Genomic DNA, 11740 nt, shown 5'->3' on the forward strand with positions numbered 1-11740 from the left:
TGTGTGTGTGTGTGTGTGTGTGTGTGTGTGTGTGTGTGTGTAACTGCAGATAGAACAAGGGTGTTGTTGTCAACAGAGCAAAGGCGGAACAATACAAAGAGGTCCTTTGATCAAATGCTTTTTTTTAAAAGTCCAACAGTGTGTGGATCTCTCCGTCTTTCACAGTTATGACGACGCAATATGTCCATGTATATATATAGCACTCCATGCTTCACAAATGTGAATATTTGATGTTTCTTTTCGCCCGCTATGATATTTAAATGTATATCTCTGGGTTACTTAAGGACTGTAGGTCCCACGTTGAGCGTTGGGAACTGGCAACAGGCATGTTTCACTACTTTGTGTCATTTTTTTAGAGCTAACATTCAATCAACGAATCAAGGAAGTAATCGTCCGATCAATCGATGATGAAAATAGTCGTTCGTTGCAGCCACAGTGAAGATAATATTCATATTGTTTCTGTTAGCATTATCAGTATGTGTTGACATTACTAGCTTTAATTATGTATTATACGCCGCTCATAATATGATCATGATACAATTCCACAGAACATCAATAAACTACATTGAATTATCATTTAGTCAGCTTAGGACACCTTCTATCATTAGAATAATCTTTAATAACCAGTTTAATGATGATTTGCCTTCCATTTATTCCCTGGTTAATTCTCTGTTGCATCTCTGGAGCCCCACGGGGAGGTGGTGTGCATGTCTGCCAGCTCGTCCTCCCCACAGGAGGCTCCTCTTTTCAGGCCACAGAGTCACAGCCGATTGTCCCGACAGGAGGTGCTCCAGTCCAGTTCACATGAACCAAATGTCTCATTTCACCTTAAGCTGTCCTCTTCTTCTGTCTTCTTTCTGTCTCTGTACGTGATCTGAATACATTTTAGAAATGAGACGACATCCTGTCACCAAAACCAAGCCAGGTCTCTCACTTCTTTTCCTGTTAACGCAAATTATTTCCTAAAAATGCAGCTATTGGCCAACAGCGTATCTAATATTCATTATGCATTCAGACACAGAGGTCTCTTTTTGATTGCAGACTTCAAAATAGGCAGCTCCTCTGCTTACTTATTAAAAATAAAGTTATGAGCCCTAAAGTCACAGCAGTGGAAATGTAAAAGTTTAAAAAACAGCATTAGGGTAATGTGAAAATTATCGGACGCAGTGTTTAGTGGCCCACCGAGAACACGCTTTAATCCTGATGATGAACAGCTCTGTATAGATCCCCAGTTGTTTCATTTATTATTCATACTGTGTTTAATTTGTTGCAGAGGGAGTTTTCAGTCTGCACAAAATGCTCCTTTTGCAATTTAGCATTTCAGAGTTGTGCCCCACAGGTTGAATGTATTTAAATCAAAGTGCAGGTGCACTGGTTTGGGTAACCGGCACCTTATTCCGTGGCCGCGTTGATGCATTAGGCTCGGTGTACGAGCTTTTCTCTGGAGCCCCTCAGGAAGTACAGTCATCAATTACCAGGGATGCTCATCTGTGTTCTTCTCAAGTCTGTTGGAACAGAGTGGCCTTGGCAAACATAATAGGGTTTGCTAGATTAAGCCTTTCAAAACGTCATTATCTAAATTGTGGTCCGAGCACATCTCCATATTTGTCCAAAGAGCTGCTGTATAGTCCGTCCTGTTAGGGAAGGAAGCGATAATGGTGCCGGAGGAGAACTGATACCAAAGAAAACTGAACAGAACATCTATTTTTAGACAAGCTAGCGATGTAGCTGAAGGGAACCTTGGTCCAAAATGAAATATCTCAACAACATTTTGATGGATTTTAATGTAATTTGGTACAAACATCCACGGGGCCCAGAGGATGACTCTCACTGACTTTGGTGTTTACCTGACTTTCCCTTTAGCGCCAACACACGGTCAAAGTTTTTAATTTGTCCAATACTTTAGTTTATGACCAAATACCTGCAGAAAGAATGATATTCCCTTTGTGTTTGGTGCTAATGAGCAAAGGTTAGCATGCTGACACTAAACTAAGATGATGATCATGATACCTGCTAAACATCAGGATGTTAGCATTGCTATTATTAGCATGTAGCTCGGAATTACAGCCTTACAGAGCAATGAGCATGTTTTTATGTTGAACTGGCTTCCTGTTATTGGCTTAAGAAGTCTGGTTTTAAACATCTCCTCCTCTAAATCTCTTGATCTCCCAGTCACATCATTTCCTCCTCTAATACTCAAACACACACCAGTTTAAATCAGCCGTTGCTAATCTGGTGTGCTGGTTCAGACTGTGTGTGGCTCCATGCTGGTTTAGAGCCAATAGACGGCTAATGTGCTATAATCTCTGTTACACTTTTTAAGCTCTTATTTGTCACAGAGAAGAAGTAAAGAATAATCTACAGCAAATACATTACTGGCTTAATGCCGTACTAATGCCAGTAAGAAACTAATTCATGTGTTTATTTATGTATATATTTAATTGATTCATTCCTAGCTCTGAGCAGCTTATTATACAAAATACAACTATTATTGCCCCCAACAATGTTTTATCAAAGCAAAAATACAAGCATTTGAATTGTGTGTTTTTGTACAAATAAACACTATATATCACAACTTCAAAGTAAAAGGATGACATTTAGATTTTTTTTTTTTTACTCCTTTTTTTTTTTTTTTTTTTTGTCCAGTTCTCCAACTCCCTGTTCATTTTATTTTTAACAAGCCCACATTTTCCATTTCCGACCGGTGGGTTTGGTTATGTGTGAAGCCCTGGACACTGAATAATGTATGCACAGCACTTCACTCGGCTCGTATTCAGAGGGGATTTTACATTTTCTGTGAACAGCCTTGACTTGAGTGTTAGTGTTGATTTGTTCTTTCGTCACTGACGGACAGCTGCTGATTGGTTTTTGACAAAATAGCTGAGCGTCACCTCTGCGTTTCGCTCTGATCAGCTGACGGGGGGAGGATTGAGTCGCTCACGAGGGACGACGGGTATCTGACTTGCGTCTACCTCTGGCTCGTGTTGGTGGAAAATAAAACTGATGGATTGGAGGCAGGAATAAAGAGCCTCGGACTCTCTCTGGGAGCAACAAAAGAAACGTTTCCCATGGCAATTTCCTGTGTTTGTGTCAGGCCGTACGTCTCCCCGTGGCAAGGTCCCTATACTCCCAACTCCCACTAATGAGACGCTGAGATGAGCGGTGCTTCGTGGGAGTTGGAGTAGCACTTGTTGGCCCACTCTCTCTCTCTCTCTCTCTCTCTCTCTCTCTTCCACACACCGTAAACAGCATAAGCTTCCTCTCCCGTCTCTAATCTTAGATTTTGATTATAGAAAGCACACCGACGCAGATACTCGCACCAGATCTGCCTCGTCGTGGGTCCTCTTCTTGTTGGAGTGTTTGCCTTCAAGTGATCATTATTTCCTTCATCAGTTAATCAGTAGATTATTTTTAGCCACACTAGCAGCATGGCTTCAGGAACGAGGTCAGTCGGTGCATCACTTTGGTCCAGTCTGAAGTATCTCAACATCTGCCAGATGTTGGTGACCTTTCTTTTAACGGTTTTGTGAGATGTCTCAACAACTATTGGATGAATTTCCATAAAATTTGGTACAAATGCTAACTTACCCTTCAGGATTGAGCCAAAGGCCGACTAGTGACCTGATATCTGCATGTGCCCTTCAGAGACATATGGTGCCTCTGTGTGTTCACATGTAAATAATCCCAGCCGATGTGTGATACATGTGTGGACTGCCGAGTGTGAGGCTCACACAGCCGCATGTTGACACTTGAATCTCCTGCAAACATGTGATTTACTTCCAGGCTGTTTGTGCGTGAGAGGCAGCAAAGGAGGATGTGAAAAAGCTTCTTGGTTTGTGCAAATGAAAGTGTCATCTGTTCACAAATGTAAACTATTCCAGGTTGTGTGTGTTTGTGAGTCCACAGCAGGGGGCTTAGTGTTCGCTACAATAGGAAGATGACTCACTCACTAGTCTCGTGCACTAATCACCAGGCTGCAGCTGATTGACTTCACCAATCTGAATTATTTAATCATCCGTTCATTATTTTTTCTTTTCAACCTTTTACCGCCCACTGTTCCAGGCACAGGAGCAAGAATATCGTGTCTCCGAGGCTCCTAACAGCAAATGTTCTGCATGTTTACCTCGATATTGACTGAATCGGCGTTTCTCTGCAGCACAGGTTTGTTCTGCTCGTGGCCGTCTGGTTGGACCGATGGACGTGTTGTGAGGGTGGAAGCCATCTGTACTCAGGAGTAGCGAGAAGAAGCACAGTGTTTAATTCAGAACAAAGGAATTACATGAATGACTTTATGTTAATAAAGTTAGTGACTGTTTGTTAATGTCGGACTATGATTCTCTGCTTGGGGGGGGGGATGACGGTTGCTGACTCTGCAGGACGTATCACAAAGCCACAGGACACAATTAAAGCGCCGTGTGTGTAAGAAAAAGACAAAAACAATACAGCCAAAAAAAAAAAACGCCTTCAGGGTTCGTCAGCTGTTTGCTCATGTGTGTGCGTGTTTTAGAGCTTATGTGCACTTTGCTGCCGTAGCAACAAGAGTTACCACATACTAATATTTTAGGTTGCGTTGCGTAACCGTCTGCTTTTGTCAATAGTGGATTATCAGCCTCCACTCAGCTCTTCCTCCTCGTCAGTCTAAACACAAGGATCCTCTCAAGACTGAACACTCAGCTCTCCTCATCCTCTTGTTTGGCTGTTTTAAAGCTCTGCTCTCATCTTCTGTGAGTCTCGCCAAGAGACGAGGCAGGCCAGTTTAAGCAAGAGGTGGAAAGAAAAACGTGAAGCTCTTCTACGCGGCCTCATGAACACACCTGATGTTTGATATCAATGGGTTGATATTGTGCAGCAGGTTTGTGCCTGAAAGTCTGAATAGACATCTGAGCAACGGCCGTCTTTTGTTTTTGTACCTTTTGATGAGATTAAATTTCCTCTCTAAAGTTGTTCAATGAGGCCTTTTAAACCTCCACGGTCACAATAATAAAGAGCGTCAGATGATCTTTTGAAGCATTATTGATATCGGCTCCACTCAAGAAGACACTCTGATGACTAAATGTTGTAAACACAGAAATAACTCTTGTCAGTCAGATGGAAAAATGCTTCTTTCAGTCATTTTTTAAGCAGAAAATGTCGCCGTTCTCTAGTTTCAAGCTCTCAAATGAGATGATTTGCTGCGTTTCTTTGCCACATGTCACTTTCAACTGAATATTTTCAGGATATTAGACTGTTGGTCGAACAAAACGAGACATTTTAAGGCATCAACTTGTGGTCTGGACAACTATAAAAGAGTGTTTTATAGATTTTGTAGTTTCACTCCTAATAATTCCAATCCTTTTGTGTGTGTGTGTGTGTGTGTGTGTGTGTGTTTACAGGCCGAGCGCAGCGCTTGCGATGCCAACATCCTCAGCATCCCGGTGCCCATTCGCCGCGGCGGCTCAGAGTCCAACCTGGTGGACAGCATCGGGGATGACGGAGTCGGGCTGGATTTCACCAAAGGAGCGCTCGGCATCGACAGCCTGCAGCAGAAGGTCCTTAAGGTCAGAGGATTTACTGTGTTTTCACTCCGAGAGCCTCTGAACATACATCACAAAACCAAATCAAACAACTCCTCAGCTCAGTTTGATGGTGCTTCATAGAGCTATTAAATGTCTTTATCCAATGATGAGCCAATTAGATTTCAGTTGATTTGATTTTCATTGTCCTTGTTGTCTCATTTTCATTGGAAGAAGTTTCTCATCATATGAACATTTGAATGTGATCAGTCGGGACTGACACCTAATGAAGAGATTATTAACAACTAATGTAATCTATTCTATCCCAGTGAGTAATAAAAACAGAGTAGAACACTTTTGTTTGGAGTGAGTGCAAAGGAGTTACAAACAGTCCGAATGACAAAGAGGGGGTTGAATCGGCGCATCCTAAATAATTGTCGTTCTGCCTTCAGGTGACGGAGCAGATCAAGGTGGAGCAGGCGGCTCGGGACCAGAACGTCGCCGAGTACCTGAAGCTGGTGAACAATGCCGACAAGCAGCAGGTGGGACGAATTCGCCAGGTCTTCGAGAAGAAGAACCAGAAGTCGGCGCACACCATCGCCCGGCTGCAAAGGAAGCTGGAACAGTACCACCGACGCGTGAAGGACAGCGAGACCAACGGGAAACACAACCACAAGGATGGCAGCAGCAGCAAGGAGTCCGGGACTCACAGCAAAGAGGGAAGCCTGCGGGACATCAGCGCCACCGGACGCCACCCGGCGCTGGATAAAGTGAAGACGATCGGGCCCGGCGTGTCGCTCTCGCCGCCGTTCTTCTTCAACAAGTCCCGGGAGTTCGCCAACCTCATCAGGAACAAGTTCGGCAGCGCCGACAACATCGCCCACCTCAAGAGCTCCATGGAGTCGGGGTCCGGGCTGCACGTGGACGGCGCCGCGAGGGGCCTGAGCGGGAGCGCCACCACGGTAGCCAAAGCGTCAAAGTACCAGAGCGACGACGAGTGCTCCACGGGGACGTCCGTGTCCGCAGACTCCAACGGGAACCCGGCCGGGGGCTCCGGGGCCGGATCCGGGGGTCCGGGGAGGTCGGACTCCAACGGGCGTCTGGGGGAGGTGCTGGACATGGTGCGCGAGATCAGGGAGGCTCAGGTGCAGCTGGCCGAGGACATGGAGACTCTGAACACACAGTTCAAACGAGACTACAGCTACTTCACACAGATGATGCAGGAGGAGAGATACAGGTGGGGATTACACACAAACCCAGTAGTGTCCTCTTAAAACACGTATAGCAGAGTTCATCAATAAGTAGGTCAAGCTGCACACTTGTTAGATTAATAAACACGGATGTTTGAGGCTTTGCCCTCGTCACTGAGGGAGGAACAGTCTTTATAGTATGAAGTTAAATAATATATGACCAAACCTTCAATAATAATGCTAAATATGATGAACAGGTGGCTGAAGTAACCCCAACTCAACTCATCAATTAGAACCATCACAATCCTTCCCAACACTAATGGAATAGATTGAAGAGATAAATATTACTGCCTTCCTTTATTGTTTGCCAAAAACCTAATACTTCTCTTTCTCGTGCCTCTTAAAGTCCTTCACATGAAACCATCCCATAATCACAAAGCACGACAACACTGGAACCATAACCTGTACGAGTATGACGGCTCACAAGTACAGCACTTCGTATTTAACCCTGCAGTAAACACTCCTAACTGGTAGTGACGCAGTGTGTTTGTACATCTGTTGAACCTCAAAAGTCTTTTGTCAGTTATTATAAGCTTCTGCAAACTAAAAATAGACACAAACCTCCAGACTGTTGCTAAGTTGTCCAAGGGCAAATGTTTTCAGCAGCTCAGTTGCTGTAGTAAGTAAATTGCTGTACTGTTACTCGCCCACACACACACACACACATACACTCAATTATGCATCGTTTGCTCACCCTCTCTCTATATTGTTGGTGCTCTGCCTCCTCCTCCTCCTCTGCATGTGTGTGTGTGTGTGTGTGTGTGTGCGTGTGCGTGTCAGGTATGAGCGGTTGGAGGACCAGTTAAATGACCTGACGGAGCTCCACCAGAATGAGACCAGTAACCTGAAGCAGGAGCTGGCCAGCATCGAGGAGAAGGTGGCCTACCAGGCCTACGAGAGGGCCAGGGACATCCAGGTACTTTGTGTTTTTGTACACAAACATATGAGAGCGAGTTATATAATACACCACAGACTCAAGTTTAACATCATTGAACGAGTACAGACACTTAACATCCGTAATATTTGAGTTAAAGATGGAGAGATGTTGACAATCTATTCATTGTTTAAAGGAATAGTTCACCCCAAAAGCACTATAATAGTACATAGTACTCACCACTCTAGTCATTTTTGACAGTTTAAGCAACAAAACATGGACTCCGTATCAAATTAACTACTTTAAACGTAGCGTTTAGCGTCGACTTTGCACCAACAGAGAACTTACTTAAAAAGAACATTCTGATCTTTTCTAATTGGTTGTACAATATTTTGTTTTCTTTTACCGTTTTGGGTATTTTGTCTTTTTTAAGAAGAAGACGGACGAGTCACACTGAGGTGCCTCCTGCATCTCCCATTCATTCCTTATAAGATACACAACTGCTGTTCATTTCTAATGCAGTTGATGTCAAATCTTATCTAATCCAGTTTCGCTGCCCTTCTCTTATGACTCTTTGCTCTCCAGTATTTCCCTGATCTCAACCATATTGTGTGTGTGTGTGTGTGTGTGTGTGTGCGCGTGCAGGAGGTGCTGGAGTCGTGTCAGACTCGCGTGTCAAAGCTGGAGCTCCAGCAGCAGCAGCAGCAGACGGTGCAGGTGGAGAACACCGATGCCAAGGTGCTGCTGGGGAAGTGCATCAACATCATGCTGGCCATAGTCACCGTGATCTTGGTGTGCGTTTCCACAGCGGCCAAGTTCGCCGCCCCTCTGCTGCGCAGCCGCGTTCACCTGGCGCTCACCTGCGTGGGCGTGTCCGTGCTGGCGCTGCTGTGGAAGAACTGGGAACATTTGCAGAGCGCTTTGGAACGATTGCTCCTCTCGCACTGACTCGAGGGAGCGCGAAAGCAGACGACCAACCCTGAAGGGTCCAGGTTTTTGTCGAGTTTACATGTAGCCTTCTACACCAGCCCTTGTTGTGGGCGCCACGTGATTGGTTCACGGCTTTGTGCTTTGCATGTCTCAATGGGGTCCACGGAAAAGCCTTTCCCAGAATGCACCTCCGCTGTCAACACACAAGCTGATATAAGTTATAACCGAGATCCACAACGTGCTGAAGGTGCAAACATATACAACTTTGACACAACGCTGACATAAAAGTATATCGCTACAATCCAAAGTAACAACTAGAAGATGAATCAACTGGAATTAATCGGCCATATTATTGGCTTTAGGATTCCCCACCTGGATTCTGGATCGCAGCAACAAGACACTAAAATCTAAACGGAGGATTTGATCGGTGTGTGGAAATACGGCCGGTTATTTCCTGTCCTGTTTTAAAGGGACGTGTATCTGTTGAGGCCCCACCTCACCCCTCTGAACACTCTCACGGGCTGCATGTGGCCAGTCAAGCAGTCCTGAACACCGGCCAGCTGTGACAACACAAAGACACGTCCACCCGAAGGTTGATTTGTACTGTGTACTGATCTGTCCTGTATTTATGTCATGTTTATTCTCGTCTCATTTAAAACGTTTTATACGCTGTTGTTTTAAACTGTGGGTGTGTTTTGTGTGTGTCTGCTTCTTGTTTGTGTCTCCACCGTGTTCCACACAATGTTTGCTTCCTTGGAGAGAGTTTGGTGAACACTCACACTATGAAGCTAGAGCCAGGAGATGATTAGCTTAGCATAAAGGCTGGAAACGAGTTTAAACGGCTAGCCTGACTCAGTAATTAACATGTTATATATGTTATTTAAATACAACAATTTGTGCTTTCATGTGCAGGACTGTTTCTTGGATAGAAGCATTGACTTTCTGTCACTGTTTTGCTCATTGGCAGATTTTGTTATCTTTGGACAGAACCAGGAGCTAAGCTAAGCTAAGCTAACCGTCCGCTGGTTCTACTCATTTAACTCTCTGTAAGAAAGCTTAAAAGCGTTTTTCCCAAAATGTCAAAGTATTCCTTTTTAAATGAACTCTTTTAAACTGCCTCCTGTCTCGTTGATGCTTTGGGGTTTTCGTCATGTAAACTCTGTTTCGTGTTTTTCGGGTAACGTATGAGTTGACGTGCAGCTTTAGCATCGACCAGCTAGCCTGTAAACTGTGAGGAAGGCCGACACGATTAGAGAAAAGCTCTAGCATGTTTTGGCTTTTTATTGAATTGCCTTTTTTTATTTTTCCAGGTGAACGGAACAAAATTAACTTTTGTGTAAAGCCTTCGATGTCGTGCTGCGTTCAAGTCCTGTGGGAATAGTCCTGACTTGAAAGGATTCCCACCTGATGAAGCTGCGGGGAGACCGTGATTGATTACCGCTACTACATTTCAATCGCACGTAATAATTCCCTTCAGCCTTTTCACACTAGCCGGCTGAGAAGTGCCTCATTGGAGATGAAGCTAGCACACTAACTCATGCCCTGCCATCAGATTTTAAGAAGTATGAATTGCAATGACTGAAATGTCGGTAACTTAGAAGAAGTGATGGCATAAACCCCTTGGCGACCGTTTTTCCCACGTGACTTGAATGCACCATAACAGACTTCACAGAGGAAAGCGCACCATGTAGCGCTGTGCTCTGTAACCCTGCACACTGTGATGATGGGGGTATGAACCGGGACTGAAGCCGTGTCAGTTTATTTTATTCTTTGTCTTCTGTTTGCGTCCCTTCTAAAGCCAAATATGGAGATTTTTAAGGCACAGACGCCTTTCTAAGTAACACTGAAATTGCTTTTTTTTTTTAATCTTTTTATTTTAGTTTTCTTACCATCGGTCTTTGGTGGTTTTCAAATTGGCTCAACATCTTTGCATCTGCTCTTCAGGAGAGAAATGCACCTCCTCTCCAAAGCTGTACGTCCACGATGTATATTTTCAAATTCCGGTCTCTTCTCTGTGCATTAGTTTCTGGTTATGGGGTTCCATGACGTTATCTTATTTTCAAATGAGAAAATAAATCAGATTTTGTTTAAAGATCGTTGCAGATGTTCCGTTTCCTACTTGTCGTCTTTTTTTTTTATTCCCGACATCTCATCCATTATACATTGACCATCGGACTGTGTGACGTCAGGACCGAGATCAAACCGCTCAGCATCTTAAGTGATTCATACATAAAAATGACTTTGAGTGGAAGAAAACCCTCTAAAGTATGTTGTTATAGTACTTGAAAGTAATATATAATATATTTGCTTTTCTTCTCAAGAGTTAGATGAGACTTAATAATTTAGCTTAGCATAAACAGCTAGCCTGGCTCCGCCCCCTAAAGCTCACTGATCATAGACATTATATTTCTGTGGTTTAATCTGTACAAAACAATACTTTGTGGTGTTATGGGTAATGTAACAGACTATTTCTTGGCCCAGTGACTTCCTGGAGGTTAAAGGTCGCTTACGATACCGGTTTGACATGTTTCAAAGGATTTTATCTTATCAGCATGTTTCCTCCTCGAGGCCCTTACCGATCTCTTACAATGTTAGTTTACATCGAGAACTGTGGACCCTGGGAACACAGGGATGACCTCACCTGTTTCCAGTCGTTATGCTAAACGACGTTAATTTAATGCAGGTGCATCTTGAAATACATGTCAGGTGGTTTTTGAATGATCTCCACTCTTGATTTGATTTGGGGAAAATGCTTTACCATCCCAGAAATATTTCAGATATGGAGATTATGTGTTTTATGGAGATAGAATATTTTTACTCAGTCAGTATTTTGCTCCTCTTCTGTCCTCGTGCTCTTTGCTGTTTGTTTCTAAAACTTAGAGGAGACTGCCCCCCAGCTGTCAGGTGTGAGCAGTGTCTCCAAATCACATATAAATGTCTTAAAAGCTTTATTGGCATTTTCTATAGCAAAGCAGATAAAAGAGTACACAAACAAAAAGCAAAACAATTGTGATTATAATAATTAACATTAGTTATATAGGAACAAATGACCAACAGTGCACATTAAACATTATCTTGATATATATTGTGTGTCCTATCTTCATGTGTGTGTATATATATATATATACATATATATATATATATATATAAATATTGAAATTGATATTAATCATTGAAAATTAAAAAAATAAATA

At 43.3% G+C, this 11740-nt stretch overlaps 1 protein-coding gene across 3 annotated transcripts in view; it reads left to right on the forward strand.

Moving 5' to 3' along the window:
- The window catches only part of LOC116389861 (transmembrane and coiled-coil domain protein 3), a 25327-nt gene extending 14689 nt beyond the window's left edge, over window positions 1–10638 (forward strand). For all 3 annotated transcript variants that reach the window (XM_031858892.1, XM_031858893.1, XM_031858894.1), the window contains exons 2-5: window positions 5373–5537; window positions 5945–6729; window positions 7523–7658; window positions 8262–10638. In XM_031858892.1, the coding sequence (XP_031714752.1) occupies window positions 5373–5537; window positions 5945–6729; window positions 7523–7658; window positions 8262–8564 (1389 nt within the window). In that variant the 3' untranslated portion in view covers window positions 8565–10638. The remainder of the gene's footprint in view (window positions 1–5372; window positions 5538–5944; window positions 6730–7522; window positions 7659–8261) is intronic.
- Window positions 10639–11740: the final 1102 nt, after the last annotated feature.

Source organism: Anarrhichthys ocellatus, unplaced genomic scaffold, assembly GCF_004355925.1.
Source record: "Anarrhichthys ocellatus isolate YVR2014 unplaced genomic scaffold, GSC_Weel_1.0 scaffold21, whole genome shotgun sequence".
NCBI classification, from domain to species: Eukaryota; Metazoa; Chordata; class Actinopteri; order Perciformes; family Anarhichadidae; genus Anarrhichthys; species Anarrhichthys ocellatus.